Genomic DNA, 22,000 nt, shown 5'->3' on the forward strand with positions numbered 1-22,000 from the left:
GTTTAGTATATATGTGTACATGCAACTGTTTTATTATCCTAAACTATTCAATTACTACAATATATCTGTAAACAAGTCATTCAAATATCTCATTCACGAATTCTATAAAAACTGAGTACATGTTAACAACCAAAATATAAATCAATCAAACGGAATGACGATCATTAAATGCCATGAACGGGAAACTGATGACAAAGAACTAGGCGAAGAAGATGACCAAACTGATCAGAAAATAACCTGGACGATTCATAGTAGTGTAAAAAACTGGATTGAAGTCATCTTGTTATATTGGGTCTTGTCCGTTGAAGCCGCTATTATGAGCATCCTCCATGATCGATGTAGTGATTAAACAATTAGCAGGGTTTGAATCGTTTTAATTATTGGACTTGTATATCATAGAATTGAATATAATTAAATAAGATCACGTAAAATATGCAGAGAAATAGGAATTGTAACTGCCATTGGTTTATCAAAAAGGAATTTAAAAAAAATAATTTATATAATTACAATCTTGCCCTTTTTATCAAGAATTGAAACCAATGGTTGAGATTAATTCACAAGGTTTACAATCAAGGATGTTGTTCACTCTTGAACCTCATCCTCTCTCTCTCTCTCTCTATATATATATATATATATATATATATATATATATAAGAATAGTAGAATGAAAACTCACTTAAGTTGACAAACCTGTAAAAACCATGTGTAATACTTTGTGTAACACCATGTAACAAAATATATATTTTTTTTAAAATGGTTTAGGACATATAATATACATATTTTTAAGAATGTTCGAGAATAAAAAGTCAAAAAAGAACCAAGTGGATATTTTAAAATAAATAAATAAATAATATGTAATATATATGTTTTTGGTAAAAATGTTGTTGGACATCTGTTATGTAGAAAACTTATTTATTTTAAAAATGAATCTTTCAGACACTTTTTATTTTTTTTCCAGCTCAAGCTCCTTGAAAATTGTATATTACATGCCCTAAAATTTTTATAAAAAAAGTTTTCTACATAGGATTTTCTTAGGTATTCTCATTTAAATTGGGTTCCAATTTAACCATTCCCTATATACATATAATATACATGAGGGTGGATGTGTGAATGCGTACGCACACACTTTTTTAAGCTAATGGTGTTTGCTCATTTGTTAAAAGTTAACGGAAAAGTTAACCCTAGTTTAATTGTTTTAGTTCTTGGATCAACCGTGTTACAAAATGTATAGTTTGAGACTAAGTGTGTAATTTATTGAATTTGCGAATTAAAACTAAAATATGAACATACTACGTGGGCAATTTATGTAAATTTACTTTGAAAAAAATATTATATTACATGATCATTCCCATTAATTTAATCACTTTTAATCCTTGTCACAATTTAAATATCGAGCTTCTAAAATAAACATCAATACTTGCCTCCTGTGTGATTTTGAATAGTAATAAATCACCTCCAATTTCATTAAGTTTAATGTTACAACTTTCATTTGGACCACTGGTGGAGGTTAATGGAGGTCCGGGGGTGCCATGGTCTCCACCGATTTTTCGCTCGTAGTGTTTAATTTTCCCAAAAATTTTTAAAATCTTATTTTTTATTGTAAAATATTGAATTTTTAATAGTACGACCTCGACCGATTTGAATTTTAAAAGTCCGGATACAATCGACTTTTCGCTCAACCTCCGCCCCAAAGGTTAAAGGCCACGTAACAATGTGGAGGTTCATACAGAATAATGACAAATCTGAGGCTCTTTCCATTTTAAAAAATATACAGCACAATCCACAATCTTTGAATAGATGTCATTAGGGGAAATATTTTAATATCTTATAAAAGTTAAATATTTTGTTAGAGTTAAATGTCATTAGTCCCTGTGGTTTGGATCATTTTGTCAGTTTAGTCTAAAGGTTTTGTTTTTCGCCTGTGGGTCCAAAAAGGTTTCAGCATTGTCATTTTAGTCCACACCGAATTGCCCTTTTTGCTAACATAAAAATAGATGAAGTTAACCCAGTGGACTAAAATGGCAACACTGAAACCTTTTTGGATCCACAGGCGAAAAATGAAACCTATGGACTAAACTGGCAAAATGGCGTAAACCACAGGGACTAAAATGGCATTTAACTCATTTTATTACGTCAGTCATGCAACTTTATATTTTTATCTATACGTCAGTCATGCAACATTATATTTGTAGGCTACCACTATTCTCACACCCCTAAAATCTTATTTTCAAATCCCTACATATATATACGGTTTGTATAGAGTTACACAGGCCGTATAAATCATTGTTGCAACAAAAAATGTCAAAGAATGTTTTTATATCTATGTATACGGGCCGTATAACATTATACGGCCCGTATAGAATTTTATAAGACCCTTATAATGTTATACGACCCAAAACTCTTATAATATTATACGACCCGTATAATGTTATACGATCAGTATAGAATGTTATACGGCTTAATATTTTTTCTATGTATACGAGCCGTATAACATTATACGAGCTATATAATATTAGACCGCCCAATATTTGTCATGTTAAATTATTCTATACGGCTCGTATAACGTTATACGGTCCGTATACAGGGTGTGAAATAAAGATTTTGGGATGTGGGGTTATTAGGACCCTTTCTTTTTTTATTTATATTAATAATAGACATGTGATAATAGGTCTATGAAACTTACTGTTTCCAACGAGTAACGTTTTGATGTAGTGCGTGGTACGATAAATGAAGATCAAACACGTTGATTCTACGAATACCTGTGTAGTTCTTCCCCAACCCCAAAATTCAATCCAAAGGGCACGGAATTTGAAGTGAAAAAATCAGTTTTCTCAAAATTCAAGTCTGATTGTTCAAATGACTAGGGCAATACATAAATAGAGACAGAAATTCGAAATGGGCCTAAAAAAGACAACGGGCCAAACACAAGCCCAAAAACAAAACGCCCAAAATACTTGAAAAAACATAAAAATGGAAAAAACTAATAGAAATAAGCGTTTTTTCGGCCTGGACGATGACCCAAACCGCCATAGGCGGTTTGTAGCAAGATAGAGCTCGTTCTCCCGTTCGTTTCACCTGGTCACACGCCCAAAACGGACCCGCGTAGCCCAAGTTAGAGCCATTTTAGTGAAGCCCCTTTTGTTACGCGATCTTGGGCCTCCAAATACAAGATGGCCCACTCTTCCACACTTGGGCCCGCATCACGTTTACATCTTCGTCTATATATACACACATGCATAGTAACAACAACTCAAAACAAATCTTATACCGGTTTATTACTTTTTAGCTTATTTCTTTCAAGATGGCTTCAATATGCTCTATTTCTTGTTTAATTCCCCATTACAAAAATCACCATGATAGATGCAGACAATTTGACATTGGGAGGCCACTACATTCATCACAATCCACATCAAAGAAGCTTATCACTGCCAAGGTTGTCAGAACGGTTGAACCCGTCCCTAGACGATCAGCAAACTATGCGCCATCATTATGGTCATTTGATGATATTCAATCACTTTCTAGTGAATACACAGTATGATTGCAATTTTAATTCCATTTATACTAATTCTAGTAGTATATAATGTACACTCAGTGGCGGATATACCTTAGAACAAGGGGTAGCCTCCCCTACCCCTTAACACTCCGGCAGTAGTGTAATTTTTTTTTAAATTTGACTTTTTTTTTTTATTTTGCTGCCCCTATAGAAAAAAATTTAACGTTGCCTCTATAATTATTTTCTAAATCCGCCACTGCGAACACTTGTACTAATATTCAACCATCTAGGGAGAAGATTACAATGCAAGAGCAGATACTTTGAAGGATGGGGTGAGGATGATAATACGCAAAGTGGGAAGTCCATTGAGTACGCTAGAGTTGATTGATGATTTGCAGAGACTCGGAATATCTTATCACTTTGAAGATGAAATACGAAATCTATTGGATGTGATTTACAACAATTACTTCAAAACTCATGACAAGTGGAACACCATGGATTTGAACCTTGAAGCCCTTGGATTTCGACTACTGAGACAACATGGTTATAACCAGGTTCCTCAAGGTACAAAATCATATATGATTCAGGAATTTATATTCACAAAGAACATACTTGAAGATTTAACATGATGCAAAAGAAAAAAAAAATAGAAACTGCCAACTAATATAAGTTATATGCATTTGTATTGATTGTTTTTTCGTGCATGAAATTTGGTTGATGTTAATAAAACAGATTAAAGTAATATTTATTAAACTTTGCTCTACATTTAGACATATTTCACAACTTTAAGGACAAGACTCAAAATCTTAAGCCACACTCGCTCGAGGATATGATGGTAATGTTGAATTTGTACGAGGCTTCTTATCATTCATTTGAGGATGAAAGTATACTGGACGATGTTAGTAACTTCACAGCAAAATATCTCAAAGAAAATCAAAACAAGATGGATGAGAGTATATCATCCTTAGTAAGCCATGCTTTGGAGCTTCCACTGCACTGGAGAGTGCCAAGAATAGAGTCTAAGTGGTTTATTGAAGTATACGAGAAAAGAAGTGACATGAATCCCACAATGTTGGAGCTTGCAAAATTGGATTTTAATACGGTTCAGGCTGTTCATATTGAAGATCTAAAACAGGCATCAAGGTATGTATCACTTCTATATCATGTGCGCCAAATATATATATTTTTGGATTGACAATATATAATAACAAAGTAGCAAGGAGCTAGAATCAAACTATTTAGTTACTAGTTATTGCTAAGGGTTGGTGGTTGTTAATAATAATATATGCCTTTAAAAAAAACTTATTATTTATGTATATACATCTACCTAGCGATGACTTATAACTGTATCAAAAATATAAACCCTACCTTGGAGTCCCAATTTTCTTGATTATACAATAAAACCGTACATTATTTTTCGATTATTTGAATACGGTTATGCAATTTTTTGTCTGTCAACATATTAGAAATTGTTAGGATTAGCACTTAGTGTCATTTATCGTTGTGATTTATTTTGGCTGGATCTATTTGGACACCTCCTGCGCCTATTTTCACACTTTTTGAAACCTAGACGCCTCGTATAGCTCTATACGAGGCGTACATGCACTGAATTCGATGGGGTCTCAGAGGGTGTCAGACACGTTGTTTAAGGAACCCTATACGCAGGGTATAGGGCTATACGAGGCGTCCATGTTTGGTTTTTTTTTTGGCTGAAATGAGGGGTGTTTTGGTGGGTTTTGGTATGGTTTTTTGGATAGTTTTTGAAGATGTGTTTTTTTGTTGAAATTTTTTTTGGTTTTAAAAAAAGTTTTTTTTTCTTTTTTACACTATAAAAAGTTTTTGTTTTTTAAAAATTAACTATTTGCCTTTAAAAATCGTTCTTTTTTGGTTTTTAAAAAAGTTTTGTTTTTGTTTTTTTTTTTTTTACACTATAAAAAGTTTAAAAAAGTTTTTGTTTTATATCGATTAAATCAACTATTTTAAAAATCGGCTCTTTAAATATATTATATTGATTAAATATTATATTGTTTTTAACATTTTACTTTTTTAAATATTATTCTTTCGATTAAAATTTTATTTCTTTCAAATATTGTTTCCGTATTATATTCAGGGGGTTATATTGTTTCCATATTATCTAAATTTAAGACAACAATCATTAAGTAACCGAATAACTGAAAACAAACATAAATATGACATATATAAGATAAATGTTTACATCCATAACAAAAAATATATAAGATAAGTTTGTACATCCATAATAACAATAAAAACAACAACAGGTCTATGCATCCAAATCCGAATCTGAATCCTGATGCTGCTGCTGCGGGTGGTGCTGCTGATGTGGTGCTCGAACCGGTGGAAGCGGTATCGGGGGTAATCCCTCTCTCTCTCTTCTATCCTGCTCCGCCCGTACCAGCCAACCTACCAAATCGTCGAGCCTGTCAAGCCTGGCTCGTACATCCGGATGTAGCGCAGCTCCTGGGGCACCACCTCGAATAACGTGACGTGGAAACTGAGGTGCCCCGGCAGGTGGCGGTGGCTGTGGCTCCGCTGCACCGTCTAGATCCTCCGGAGGGTCCTCCACGGGCACTACATCAGCAGGATCTGCAGGAGGATGAATGGGCTCGAAATGCTCTGGTAGGGCCTCCTCTCTCCATACGCCCCCGTCGCGGTTTTTAAACCGCGGGCCAACGGGGAACCTCTTGATAACCCTCATCCCCCATAGCGACTGCATACCCATCCGCGTCGGCATGATGGCCGGCGTCCGTAGATGTGGGTCCTGGTGTGGTACGAGGCCCAATGAACGGGCAATGACGGTCACGTACGCCCCGCCATACAAAAATCCGCGCTCCTGCCGGTGATGGCCGGAGGCGAAGTACTGGGCTAGATCGTGTGCTAGCGCGCAGGGCCTCAGTAAAGGAAAAAAAGATCTGTGGTCGTACACCACTCACAGCTGTAGCCGCGCGCTGAAATAGAAGTGGCGAGCAAATGGTGCAGATACCTGCAGATAGTGTTAGCGAAATACAAAAACAGAGATTAATAAACAGTGCATATAATCACAATAATTGCAATAATAAACGTACATACCTGTATAGTGGGTCCCTAACAAACGACACCCTCCCCTTCGACTTTTCGTGCTCCCAATGATCCGCCCCCGCAATCACCTGCCAAAACCCTACAAGAGTGGGTTTTTCAACCACCACTAGCCCCGCTGTGTAAATCTCAGTCTCGATCTCCTCCTGCATGTATAAACCACAATGCACCGCAAACTGTGCTAGCGTCATCGAACGCATAACGCCAGCAAGCCTGAAAGAAACCTCAGGCGGATGGGGAGCACCTGGGTACGGAAGCGGCACTGGCTCCCCAGGAGGGTGAAATGTGAATGACGAAAGGAACTCGACCAGCAGCTCCCTGTAGGTCGGCGTGTGCGCCAAATCAAAAAGACGATGCCACGGCGAATCGATAGGTATAAACCGACGCACTCTCGGCGTCTCAGCAATCTCCTCCATCGCATCCCAGTCGATCGATGCATGCGATCCAACGTGCATCCTCCTAAGCTTTTGGCAATGACGGGCGGCGTCAGTGCCGTCGGGAAACTCTAGATATGGATGCCCCTGCAGCGTATCCACAGGCGGTCGCTGTCTCCGTCGTGGACCCTGCTGAACCGGCTCTATGTGAATGTCATCGCCCGGTATCAGATCGTCCTCCATAATAAATACTGTATACGTATACAAACAATAATAAATAAAACAATAATAAATAAATAAATAATAATAATAATAATAATAATATAATAATAATAATATAATAATAATATAATAATAATTAATAAATAATAAATAACAATAATAATAATGTTTTTAATAATAATAATTAATAAATAATAATAATAATAATAATATTTAATAACAATAATAATATTAATAATAATAATAATAATAATATAATAATAATATAATAATAATTAATAAATAATAAATAACAATAATAATAATGTTTTTAATAATAATTAATAAATAATAATAATAATAATATAATAATTAATAAATAATAATAATAATATTTAATAATATAATTAATAAATAATAATATAATAATAATATAATAATAATTAATAAATAATAAATAACAATAATAATAATGTTTTTAATAATAATAATTAATAAATAATAATAATAATAATAATATAATAATTAATAAATAATAATAATAATAATATTTAATAATATAATTAATAAATAATAATAATAATAACAATAATAATAATTAATAATAATAATAACAATAAACAATAATAACAATAATAATAAAAAAAAAAATCAGACCCTCGTATAGGGCTATACTCGGCGTCCTGTTCTACAAGTTCATCATCATCCTCATACTCAAACCCCCAAAACCCAACAAAATTCAAATTTTAGGGCAAACCTACGGTCTAAAGGCATAAACGAGACAAAAATACTTAACTACGGGATGAAATACGTACCGGTGATGCTTCGATTCTTCAAAAATACGGTTGAAAATACGTACGAGGCGTATAGATCAAGCAGCAGCGTATGTGTGTGTTTTTTGTTTGGGTGTGTGATCTGTGTCGTCTAGCCCCCCCCCCCCTGTGTTGTACGAAGACTAGACGCCTCGTATAGATCTATACGAGGCGTCTATTCTTTTTGTTAAATGACCATTTTGCCCCTGTTTAGCCCTCAGTATAGCCTTTTTTCAGGGGCAAAATGGTAATTAACCAAACCAGAAAGATATTTCTGGAATGGTTAATTACCATTTTGCCCCTGAAAAAAGGCTATACTGAGGGCTAAACAGGGGTAAAATGGTAATTTAATAATACTTTTTAATAATTAAAAAAAGAAAAGGTGATAAAGTTGCCGCCTCAGTTGTACTCCTCGTACAGACCTGTACGCATCGTATAGGCTTGAAATTACCTTTGAGCCCCTGCTAAATGGCTATACTGGGGACATTTAGGGGTAAAATAGTAATTAACCAAAAATATTTTCAAAATTCAAATTTAAAACAAAAGAAATGTTACCGCTCAAACAGACGCCCCGTACAGGTCTGTACGAAGCGTCCATGTTCAAAAAATTCAAATTTTGAAATTCAGATATTCAAAATTTAAATTTTCAAAAGCCCGCTCAAACATACGCTCAGTATAGCCCTATACGAGGCGTCTGGTTAGGGTAAAATTACTTTTTCCCTGAAATAAGCCTAGATTGGGGGCATATCAGGGGCTAAATGGTCTTTTGTGCAACAATATACGAGGCGTCTAGTTCTATACGAGTCGTATATTTGTATTTTTTTGTAGAAAAATTTTAGAAAAATACTATTAATTACAAAAAAATACTATTAATTACAAAAAAATAGTATTAATTACAAAAAAATACTATTAATTACGAAAAAAATACTATTAATTACAAAAAAATACTATTAATTACAAAAAAATACTATTAATTACAAAAAAATACTATTAATTACAAAAAAAATACTATTAATTACAATAAAATACTAATAATTACAATAAAATTCTATTAATTACAATAAAATACTATTAATTACAAAAATCATTCTTCCGTGTAACTATCTATGTAATTAAGACTGGGGTTTGATCTTGGTCGAGGATTCATTATCGATGTATACCATTCTAGACGTGGCAAGTACATATCTTCCCATTGTTCTGTGTGGGGTCTTCGGTGGGTCAACCATAGCCCGTGTGCTGGTGGCATAGGATAACCCCCTTCCAGCTTATCATGTATGAAGTGGTTCTCGTTAACATGTGTAAGCGTTATGAATAATGGTTGTTGATTAGCCGGAGGACTTAGTATTGGGAAGTAAGTGGAACTCGCACCCATGGTTGTCGTTAACAGGTGCACCCTGATACCGTACGTTTGTGCAATAAGAAGTCCTGCAAAGGGGAAGTCCATCCAGTGATTCTCCCCACAACCGGCCACTGAATCCCAAATTAGGCCCTGACGATGCGTGTAAAAATAACCATCAGCCCATGCTTCAAATATTGGGAACCAGATCGATTCATTCTGATCCATTTCTTGGACAAGGTCCCTCCTAATAAGCCCCCATGAACTCTGATCCATCCCTAAGCCCACAGCCACAGACCGAAACCCACAATGACCGTCCGGCATCACATCTCGTTTGCACGAGACGTACGGATGGAACACTGGCAGAATGTCAGACTTAAACCATTCGATGATTCCCACGTACTCGTCCCCAATGATTAAAGGAAAACCGTGATCATCTCGTGTCTCTTTCTTCTTAGAGCTCTTTGAACGGCTTAGGGTCGCTTTGGGTTTTTGGGACCTTATAACCGACTGTTGTGAGGCCTGAGACGGAACGTACGAGCTGTGGCGAGGTTTATCGTACTTACTTTGTCGTGAACCTTCAAAGCACGTGTTTGCATCACCGAAGGAGCTTCTCCTCTATTCTTCATCTATACGAGAGGCCTCGTCCAACCTTTCTTGTACCTGCTTTGTTGTTGGTCGGCCACGAGTATTTTGTTGGACAACCGGTGGTTTCTTGGTAGATTTCGTTGGAGTCAACACCGCTTTAATCTTTGAAAGCAGGCTTTTTTGCTGAGCTGGGGGGTGCGACTGTAATTGTTGTCTAACAACATCTAGCTCTTCGACCACGTCAAGGGAGTCGTCTATAAATTTACAACTTTGGAAGTTAAGTTTCCGCCAGAAGACGTCTATGTCTTCGAGTTGAATCGGACGCTCTGCACGGTTAAAAACAATATTGTTTAAGTAAAATGAAAAAAGGAAATATATCACACAAGTGTTGTACGTTCAACAATTATTACCTTCACGCATGTACTTTTCTATCCTACAAGCACAGGGCAACCCACAGCTGTGCCACATTTGGCAACCACATGATGAATTAAAGCGCTCCAAGACATCTAGCTTCCTAATTGCCTCTCCATGCAACAAGTCAAGGGCTTTGTGGGATACTTTTCCAAGTAGGTGTTGAAACATCGGGTGTTTGTGGTGTTTCATTGTTTTTTCGATGCTTTCTCGAAAAGTCTTCCTTATTTCACCGAACTGTGTCTCAACTATATCCCGGACACAACCAACTATACGGTCCAGCGAGCTCCTATCTTCGACGTATCTCTTTAAGTTGGCATGTTGGCTCTCAACTCTGTTTGTAGTACGATTACCAAAGTTGCGCCTCTTATCAGTCCACGCAAAGACAAACATCTCCTTATAGTCTTTTAGCCAGTTATCGTACACGTATTTGAAGACTCCTAAAAAGTAAAAATAATTTAATAAAATTTGCATAGGTGAGTCGTATGTTATTAGAAAAACTTACTAGAACGTTTGCACTCCACAAGTCGCTTTCGCATGTTGCGCAAGTGGTAGTCGTAGATGGGTATGGATGGAGACTCAATCAATGTCCCCCAGAATGACATAAATTTCTTCCAGTCGTCGTCTGTGAAGGCACCCTTGCAGTGCTTCATAACATTCTGTTGTATGTGCCACCTGCAAAGAAGCCTGGAGGCGTCTGGAAATACTTTAGCACACGCGCCCATAAGGGCTAGGTCTCTATCCGTTAAAATCACACGTGGCTCCATACATTCATCCAACATTGCCTTAACCCTCTCAAGCACCCACACAAAGTTATCACCCCGTTCTTTACTAACAACGGCATGCGCGATAATAAACGATTTGTTGGTAGGCGTCATACCAACAATCTGGATAAAGGGCATATTGTATATGTTTGTCTTGTACGTTGTATCGATCATCATGACGTGGGGGATGCACGCCACATGACTCTCGAGTCCTGATGAAGAAAGAAGATCTCTGTTACGATCTCTGTTCCGGGTTCTTCCCGTGTCTCGTAAATAAAGTCGTTGTTCATCAGCACATTTTCTAGTGACTGCATGGGAGTCAATCCTTGTCTTTGTTCGGCTCTAATCTTCGCTACAACGTTTTGAACGTCTTTCTGAACATGAAACCTGTCGGGGTCCTGCTTCCTTATCGTTTGAAATATTTTGCGCGGCTCCATGTTTTGAGCTGTCAGTTGCTCGATCAGTTTCATTTCGCTTGGAGTAAACCTTCGCACAAACGCGTGGGCCGACAGGTCCTCACAAAGTTCGTGGTTATGTTCAATTGTTCCGTCTTTTATCTCCCAGGTTTCATACGGGTGGTTTCGGACAGCCAGCAGGTAAAACGGGCAACCGGTTTTTTTGCTTCCAGCTTTTCTAAGTGTTGCTGTACTCTGGTGTTCACCACCACGATCACATTCAAGCCATACCCTCCCGGTTCTTCCCCCAATTTTCTTTGATCGACGGGTGACAATAACGAAACCATCCGCATTTGCTATTTCTTGTATCCGTTTCTTTAGTTCATCTAAGGAGTTGAAAACCTGTAACATCGACAATATTAATAATAATAATAATAATAATAATAATAATAATAATAATAATAATAATAATATAATAATAATAATAATAATAATAATAATAAAAATAATAATAATAAAAATATTAATAATAAAATAGTAATTTATACCGTTTTTTTTAAGTACAGACTGTCCAGAATCGGAGGTGCTTCACCACCATATCTACCATATCCACCATAACCACCATATCCTCCAACGTCCGAATTGTTTTGATGAACATAAGGAGTGCCCGGGGAAATGAATTGCTGATGGTCACCGTCTCCTCCGTATCCACCGTATCCCCCGTATCCACCGTATCCACTGTCTCCTCCGTATCCACCGTCTCCTCCGTATCCACGGTTTCCTCTGTATCCACGGTCTCCTCCGTATCCACCGTCTCCTCCGTATCCACCGTCTCCTCCGTATCCACCGTCTCCTCCGTATCCACCGTCTCCTCCGTATCCACGGTCTCCTCCGTATCCACCGTCTCCTCCGTATCCACCGTCTCCTTTGTATCCACGGTCTCCTCCGTATCCACCGTCTCCTCCGTATCCACCGTCTCCTCCGTATCCACTGGCATGGTATGAGTCATCTACAGGGGCTGTTTCATCAACAGGAGGATGCTTGTTCAAATCTAGAAACGGGCTGTTTTGTTTTCCTTGTATACTAGACACAACCTCCTCTTGCTCATTAGAATCGGGAACGCCAGACTCCTCCAAAATAGACAACCGTATCATCATTAGTAAATAATAAACTAAAACAACAAGCAATTAAAACATTTACGCTAATAACTGTTACCGCAACGCTTTCGTGCCCCCACTTTTCGCTAGAATACTGCCCGAAGATATAGTTGCCGTCCCAATATGATGACATTTCAACACTCCGGGATGATAATAACGCAAAGACAAATAAAAGAAGAAACAGAATGTGAGTGTTTGTTTGTTGAATGCTCGGATGTGGACCAAGAACGCACTGTAGGTTGCATTTTATGTGAGTTAAAGACGCCTCGTATAGGTCTTTACTCCCCGTATGCCTTTAAGTCATGTCGGGCATAGTCTCATCATAGTCAAATCTGTCAGTCCAAGACGCCTCGTATAGACCTATACGAGGCGTCTAAGTACCTTCGTATTGACCCCTCGTACAGGGCTAGACTCCCCGTATAAGTTGACTGATGTGACGTTGTACGAGGTGCAGAAGCTGGTCGGGAAAAGCAAACCTATACGCCTCGTATAGGGCTATACGAGGCGTCTAGAAGGGTGTGGATTTAGGGAATAAGGTGTCTGAATATGTACACCCTTTATTTTATATTTCACAAATTGGATTTCAATAGGTGATTTACGTTAAATATTGTTTAATTTTCAGTTTTGACAAGTAGAGCAAATAATCACTATATATACTTAGAAATTTCTGCTTTTCATTAAAACCCACTCCAACTATAACTGTCTCTATTTTAGGGACCGTATACAATACATGTATTATCATATTTTTCACGTGTTAAGATCATCACAAATAGATTAAGCCAACCCTCACACATACTATATATATTTTAGGTGGTGGAGAAATTTAAAATGGGCTAGGGAGCTTAGCTTTATTCGAGACAGCTTAGTGCCGAGTTTTCTGTGGACGGTTGGTTTTGGTTACCTACCGCACTATAGCATTGGAAGGAGTTCATTAGTCAGGTGTGTTGCCATGGTCACCGCTATAGATGATATTTATGACGTGTATGGTACTTTGGATGAACTTCAACGATTTACCAACGTGATAGACAGGTACACCATAATGTACTTAGAACTCATGTTTATCAAGCTCGTACATTTGTGTTCGTGTTCATTCGAATCATATAGCTTATGAGAACTGATTAAAAATCTAATCGGCAGATGGGATATCGATGCGATTGAGGAACTCCCGGATTACATGAAGATAGGTTTCCACGGATTCTACAACACGATTAATGAGATCTCGTATGACACATTAAGAAACACAGGGATCCTCATCCTCCCGTACCTTAAGAAAGCAGTAACTAAACTATCTTTGATGTTGAACTATAATAATGTTATGTCAGATCTATTATCTATAACTTTTTTTTGGAACGGTAATATTGTAGTGGGCAGATCTATGCAAGGCCTACCTAGTAGAAGCAAGGTGGTACTATAGTGGGTATAAACCAACACTCCAAGAGTACTTGGATAATGGTTATGTGTCAATATCTGGTCCCGTAGTACTCATGCATGCTAAATTTGCAACATCGGTTGGTGCAACCCAAGAAATCTTGCAACGCATGGAAGAATTCGAGAAAATAGATCGCTACTCGTCACTAGTCTTACGACTGGCTGATGACTTGGGGACATCCACGGTATGCATTTTTTTATTAACTGGTGGGAGTTACCACGTGGTGCGCTATACGCGCCGGGGATTTGGTTGAAAGCGGTATACCGGTACGATACCAACACTTGATATAGCAATCAACACATGGTTTACATTAATTAAAATTATACATACAAATGTTAATATAGATGTTGTTCAAAAGGTAATGATTCATCATACTAAAAAGTCAAGAAAACAACAAAGCCGAATGCTGGTAGTGGTATGGTTAAGATGATATCAATTTGGTTCATCGAGGTAAAAAAATAGTTATATTCACACCGTTCGATTTTAAACAAAACTTTTAATTACCAAAACATTGATAAGATAAACACACCGCAATTGTTTATTTTGGATTTTATAACACGTTACATCAAATTATTAGAATGACAGAAAAGTGAAAATGACGTTACTTTAAATAAAAATGCTAAATTATTAGAATGACAGAAAAGGGAAAATGACGTTACTTTGCGCAACTCGATTTTGCACAAATTTTATATTGGCATCTTTATAGTAATAATAAGCATGTCGTAACGACATAATCAAAACTTTACAAAACAACCTGAAAATTTATAAAAATAAAAAATGTTTAAATTAATTATAATAAAAAAAACAAAAACTATTCTATTTTGTCGTTTTTTCTTTCTGAGTTTTATATGGCAATATCATACTCGTTGGAAAGATAAACAAACACTAGATTTTATGGTGTATTTAAAAAAAAAAAACCGTTTAACGTATGAAAAAGTTGCTGATGTTTAAAAATAGGGTGTATGTGCCGAGAAATGACAAGATTACTCTTATACCATTCCACCCATTTTCCAGATTTATGTATGTGTCATTCTCCTATGTCTTCCTACCCTTTCAATGATTTTGGTCCTTTTTATCATATCCATACCCCATGTATATGTGTGTGTGTTTGTGTGTCTATGTATGTATCTATATACACACACATACTTACAATTTCTCTTATGTTTTTAAGGATGAACTAGCAAGAGGAGACATTCCAAAATCAATCCAGTGTTACATGCACGAGAGTGGTGCAACAGAAGAAGAAGCTAGAAAGTACATCAAAGAAATGATTCGGGACACGTGGAAGAAACTTAACAAAGAACGAACACGTGCCAATTCTCAATTTTCACGAGAGTACGTCGAATATGCATCAAACATGGCTAGAATGGCACAATTCATGTATGGAGAAGGAGATGGGCATGGTCGTCCCGATATAACGAAATCTCACCTATCATCATTGCTTTTTAATGCAATCGAAGGGACAAAATAGTCAAGAGTGTGTATCTCGCATTGGAGGTGAAACTTATTTATTAAATACGTATCCGAGTAACTTATATTTTTTAGGGAGTTGAATAATTGTCCTTGTATTTTCATTTTATTTTTATGCGGTCCAAGTATATTAAGTCTACTGAATTTGCTTAGCTTGCAAACTACTTATCTCTTATGTTACTTGAAGCTTATGTCTAATCTTCCCAATTGCTATCCTCGGTAAGACACTAGAAAGTAAATAAAAAAGTTAAAATGTACTACAAAACGAATAAGTATCACCGACAACCCAATTTGTCGAGAAAGGCTTATACACGTAGAAATCCCTTAGTCATACTCGTCATGAATCAACGCAGGTTGTCCTTGCATTTTTATGCCGTTCAAGTATACTAAGTCTGTTGAAGTTATTTAACTTGTAAACTATTTTGTCTTATGTTAGTTAAAGCTTATGTCTAATCTTCCAGATTGCTATCCTCAGTACAAAACTAGAAAGTGAATAAAAAAGATAATAATGTACTATAAAACGAATGAGTATCACCGACAACCCAATTTGTCGAGGAAGGCTTGTACACGCGGAAATCCCTGAGTCATACTTGTCACGAATCAATACTGACAAACTTTTTAGGTATGAAATTACAAACGTGTTTTAAAATCAGATTGAAAGTTGAAAAGCACTATATATATATATATATATATATATATAGAATTGCGCTAAAATAAGAACCACCTCGAGTTGTAAGAACCGCGAGAACCACACCATCCGGGTCGCCGTTTACCATGATTTTTTTTTACAACTAGATGTGTGTATTATAAACACAGCCTTAAAAAAAATTTTAAACGCCGCGGCCGAGAGGGTAGTTTTTTACACCACAAGTTTGGTGTAAAAAAAAAGAAAAAAGAAAAAAAAAATAAAAACACCAAACTTGTGGTGTAAAAAACTACCCCCTCGGTCGCGGCGTTTAAAATTTTTTTTACGGCTGTGTTTATAATACACACATCTAGTTGTAAAAAAAATCATGGTAAACGGCGATCCGGATGGTTTGGTTCTCGCAGTTCTTACAACTCGGGGTGGTTCTCATTCTAGCAGCCCCCTATATATATATAGGGTAAGGTTCATGCGGGAATCACCTTTATTGTGAGAACCGCGAGAACCAATGTGAACACAACCAAAAATACCTAAAAAAACCTAACCCCACCCCCCCCCCCCAAAAAAAAAAACTTAACCTCCCCACCCACCCACCCACCAAAACCTAAACCCCTATCCCCCACCCCCAAAGCTAAAATGCTAAAAACTAAAACCCCAAAAAACCGAAAAAAGTAAAAAAAAATCAAAAAACACACAAAAAATGTTTTTTTTTTAATATTTTTTACATTAAAATCGCTACTTTTAGTAGGCAAAAAAAATTTTAAAAAATATTTTGGCTACTAAAAGTAGCGTTTTTTTTTATAAAAAATATTAAAAAAAATTCTTTGTTTTTTTTTAGCTATTTTTAGGTATTTTTGTTTGTGTTCATATTGGTTCTCGCAATAAATGGTGGTTCCTAATGCATCCTTCTCCTATATATATATATACTAGGTTATTACCTGGAATTGATTCCCGTGCTCGAGAAAGTTACTACTATAATTAACACATACCAAAATTGGGACATTAAATATCTTCACTACAATATACATGGGTTAAATAAAAAATTTAAAAAGTCATGATCTGATAAACCTACAAAATTTACATAGACTGACGAACATACCAAGCCTAGCCTTGCTTCTTGAATGCATCTGCTTTGGACATTATTTCAAGACCAGTGCAGGCTAATTAGTTAAGCTATAAAAATAATTAGCAAAAAAATACCAAAAAGCATTCATACATTTACACAAACATCAATTACCAGTACATAAAAAAAACTCAATTAAATTTCAAGTTTAGAAATATACCTTCCATTGATCATGAGCAATTAAAGGGTCACCGGAAACAATAGCAGGAAAACAGTTGTGAAGTAACCGGCAACGAACTATAAAAAGGACCACGAAACACGAACCCTAGATGTTAAAACAAATTGAACTTTCTCTTTCTTCATAAAAAGCAGATAATCAAAACTATATATCAAATCTCGACTTCATCCTAGCTGGACTCTTCTAAGGCTGTTTGACCAAAGTCAAACCACTGTTTGACCAAAGTCAAACCACTGTTTGACCAAAGTCAAACAACTATTTGACTGCAAAAATATAATTCTTAGTGGTACAAAAGTCTGTTTGACCAAAGTCAAACCACTGTTTTACCAAAGTCAAACAACTGTTGTTAAAACACTTTTGGGTTAAAACATTGTTTGAAACTACTGTTGGGTTAAAACAGTGTTTTGAAACCACTTTTGGGTTAACAGTGTTTGAAACCACTGTTGGGTTAAAACAGTGTTGTTAAAACAGGGTTTTGAAACCACTTTTTGGTTAAAACAGTGGTTTCAAACACTGTTTAAAACCAACAGTGGTTTCAAACACTATTAAGCCAAAAGTGGTTTCAAAACACTGTTTTAACAACACTGTTTTAACCCAACAGTGGTTTCAAACACTGTTTTAACCGAAAAGTGGTTTCAAAACACTGTTTTAACCCAAAACAGTGGTTTCACTTTTTCTCGGATTAAAACATTGTTTGAAAAACTATAGGTTTTATGTAAAATACAATTAAAATTAAGATTATGATTTACATTTTTAAAACACTGTTTTAAGCAAGCAATAACTACAGAATTTCACTAACAAACAAACCTGATGAACGAACCCAGATCCGACAAATAGATATTCATGAATATTCCGATTTGAGTTCACTTACACAAAGCAACTCAGTTTCAAACTACTGTTTCGAAACAAACCTGAGATTTCAATTGATCTTAGTGGGTCGATTCAAACTACTGTTTCGAAACAAAGCGACTCAGTTTCAAAGATCTTAGTGGGTCGATTCAAACTCAGGTTTCTCGGTGTTCAATGAGCCAGCTTTCCTGCTGTCATCCGGAATCGTAGAGTTTTGCATTTCCTGCACAGAGTTCAGTTTTTTAATGGTTGAAACTTGAAAGTTGAAACTGTTGGAATATTTTTAGACGTTTACATTAAGACGAACTCACCACAATGTGGGGATTGCTTGTGTTCATCATTAAGCCGTTACCCTTTTCTTTTGTAGCACTTATTTCATCTGGAAGGGGCTCTTGCTGTGTAAAGTTGGTGGTCAACTGAATATCAGAACCGTCACTAAAGAACTTTTAGATAAATGCATTTCATGCTATGAATAATGATAACTCACCATAGCAGAACTGGAAGACGATGTAGTTATTTTGCATTCGTTAATGACTTCATTTTCTCCAATGATCTTTGATTCCATTAGTTGAGTAGAAAAATAAGTTGAGTGTAAACTTAAGAGTATGTTAAGAGATTGTACAAGTAGTCATTGTAGAAAAACAAAATAACTCACGTAGAATGCAGTTACGATTCCCGCGGAATCGCCTTCAACAAGCTTGATCTGAATGTTGACTTTTCCAAACATGTACTTTGACTTTGATGAAAATCCAGCTCCTGATGTCAAAATACATAAATAATTATTGATAGACTTAGGTTTAAAATTTCATTCAAAGTTGCAACAAATGTATACCAGAGAAGTTATCTAGTCTCATGTTGACGACATCACCATCAAACGAAAAATGATCAGGAGCCAAGTAAGGCTGAAACAGTTGATCAAATTTAGCAGTAGCATTAGAAGAAAAGAACAATGATAGAAACAATGCAACAACAACTAAAGATGACCAAATGCAAATACCTTCTACCAACTTATTCAACATCATTATGAGATTCTGGTCATAAAACACATACCAAATAATTTCACTCTGTCACATCTAGTTTACTCATTATAGTGATCATGTATTGTAACCGAGATATCTAGTTAATATACAAACAACTTATCTGTTCAACTTTATCAAAACAATATAACTTCTGTAATCATATTTAGAACTATAAATTAGAAAATGTTTCAACTTGAACCGACTTCTAACAAGTTCAACTCAAAAAGTTCTCGTTTTCGGGAATATATAAAGCATGCATTTGAGACTGGATATATTTCAAACCTTTCCAATGGCATCAATCTCAAAAAGTTCTCATTTTTTATAAAAAAATTGTAAAAAAAAATTGGTATGTTTTTTAGCTTTTTTTAGGCTTTTTTAGTTAGTTTTCTAGTTTTCTCATTTAGATGTATTTTTCTCATGATCCTCTCCCTATGTATATATATATATATATATATATATATAGGGGAAGGATAAATCGAAAACCCACTCCAGTTGACTAAACCCTGAAAACCCAATAACAACCATTGATCATACTTGATGGATGACTATGATTCACTTTTGTCCATAAGTTGCTTTTGTGTACTTTTGTCTCAATTTTATAATATATTTCATGTCCTAAAGGGTAATCTTGGAATATTAATTCAATTTCTCTTACAAAAGTCTGTATGTTGTAAGACTACTTTTCTTCTCTTAGAAAAGTTTGCAAGTTGTAAGACTACTTTTCAATCTATTTTTGTACGTATATTTTTATAATATATTTTTGGACGTATATTTTTTTTTTGTTTTGTTACATGTGTATATGACAATCTATTTTTGTAACATATTTTTTTTGGTTTTGTTACATGTGTTACATAGAAACGTAACATATAACCTGGAAAAAATGTAACAACACACTTTATTTTTTACAGTAATTTAAAAAAAGTGACAATGCACTTTATCTTCTTTAACGTGCATTATTTCTGTAACACAAAAAATGTAACAGGCATTTTTTCTTTGATTGTTACATTTTTTATGTAACAAAAAAAATGTAACAAAAAAAATGTAACAGACATTTTTGATTTGATTGTTACAAAAAATGTAACGGTCATTATTTATGTAACACAAAAAAACGTAACTGGCATTATTTATGTAACACAAAAAATGTAACATGTTTTTTTTTCTTCGGTTGTTACATTTCTAACACCCGGTTACACAGTGTTACATAAAAAATGCCTAGATCTTGGAGTTTCATAACTAAGACGCATAAAATTGTCATGAGAATTGTTACATCAAAAATATAACATGCATATAAAAATAACACTTTATTAACAAGAATCCAACAACAACAGATTTTTTAGATTCAATCATCATAACAATAAACAAGAAAGTAACTTAGATTTTAATCCAATACATAAGAACTTAAATCAAATTGTTTCCATTTGTTCAGATATGAAAAAAAAAATCAAATTGTTTATATAAGAACAAATTTTACACAAAAAAAAAACGAAAAAAATCAGTAATAAAAAACAACATATCCAGAAAACAAGAACTAAAAAACATTCATATCTTCTTGAACAAAAAAATGAAAAAAGTTGCAGATCTACAAATCAGAAAAAATGAAGATCTATAAAACACAAAAAAATGCAAATCTGAAAAAAAAAACCCTGAAAACAAACATACTTATGGATCTGGAGGATCTTTTAGATATGGAACATCATGTTCAACATCGAACGTCTTTTGGATCATCTTCAACATCGAATCGTTATATGGAATATCATCTTCAACATCGAACATCTTCAACCGGATCTGGAGCATCTTTTGGATCTGGTAACATCTTGGAATTGGAACGTCTTTTTGGATTTCGGATCTGAACCAGATCTAAGTCTGATGTTGTATGGAACACCGGTTCGATCTTCTGATCTTTCTCCGATCTTCACTGCCCCTCTCACCGATCCTCATTGCCTCTATCTCTCCGATCTTCTCTCTCTAACCATCTATCTCTCTAGATTTTTGGGAAGTAAAATATGTTCTTCATTTGAGAAATGCTTCATAAAACACAAAAAGACTCTGTTTGGGAGAAATGAGATGTGAGAGATTTGATTTTTGATCTTGTTTCATCTATATTGGAACAAGAGAGAGAGAGGATAATTTATGTACAACTTTTAATTGTTTTCACTCCTCTCTGGTTTGAATAAATGGTGTGAGATGATGAGAGATATGTATAAATGAAAAGGATGAGTAGTACAAGGAAAGTTGTGAGAGAAAGATGTGAGAGAAAAAACAAACTTGAAGAAGCAAATATGACAAGTCTGCATGTGCAGACACATCATCAGCCCATCACCATAATCTCAAAAATGTAAGAAAGAAAATGACCATCATGCCCTTACTCCTCTCAATCTAAATTCAAACGTGGATAAATCCTAGCCACATGTTAGAGTTTTCAGGGTTTAGTCAACTGGAGTGAGTTTTCTCCTTATAATTAGCCTATATATATATATATATATATATATATATATATATATACATATATATAGGGTAGGGATATGGTAAAAAGTGTCTAAAATGTAAGAAGGGTAAGAAGTGTTTTAAACCATTGGATATTTGATCTAATGGTTGAGATCAATAGGGTATAAAATGTAAATTGTGTTTTAATTAGAAGGACCTTATGTAAAAATTGAAGGGCAAT

At 35.3% G+C, this 22,000-nt stretch overlaps 1 protein-coding gene across 1 annotated transcript; it reads left to right on the forward strand.

The window, feature by feature from the left end:
- The first annotated feature begins 3,259 nt into the window (after positions 1-3,259).
- LOC110898279 (R-linalool synthase QH1, chloroplastic) lies at positions 3,260-15,730 on the forward strand. The gene is made up of 7 exons (XM_022145044.2): positions 3,260-3,532; positions 3,784-4,057; positions 4,264-4,636; positions 13,435-13,653; positions 13,762-13,900; positions 13,989-14,237; positions 15,225-15,730. The coding sequence occupies exons 1-7, from the start codon at positions 3,302-3,304 to the stop codon at positions 15,522-15,524; spliced, it is 1,785 nt and encodes a 594-aa protein (XP_022000736.1). The 5' UTR covers positions 3,260-3,301; the 3' UTR covers positions 15,525-15,730.
- Positions 15,731-22,000: the final 6,270 nt, after the last annotated feature.

This window comes from Helianthus annuus, chromosome 13 (assembly GCF_002127325.2).
Source record: "Helianthus annuus cultivar XRQ/B chromosome 13, HanXRQr2.0-SUNRISE, whole genome shotgun sequence".
In the NCBI taxonomy this organism is placed as follows: domain Eukaryota; kingdom Viridiplantae; phylum Streptophyta; class Magnoliopsida; order Asterales; family Asteraceae; genus Helianthus; species Helianthus annuus.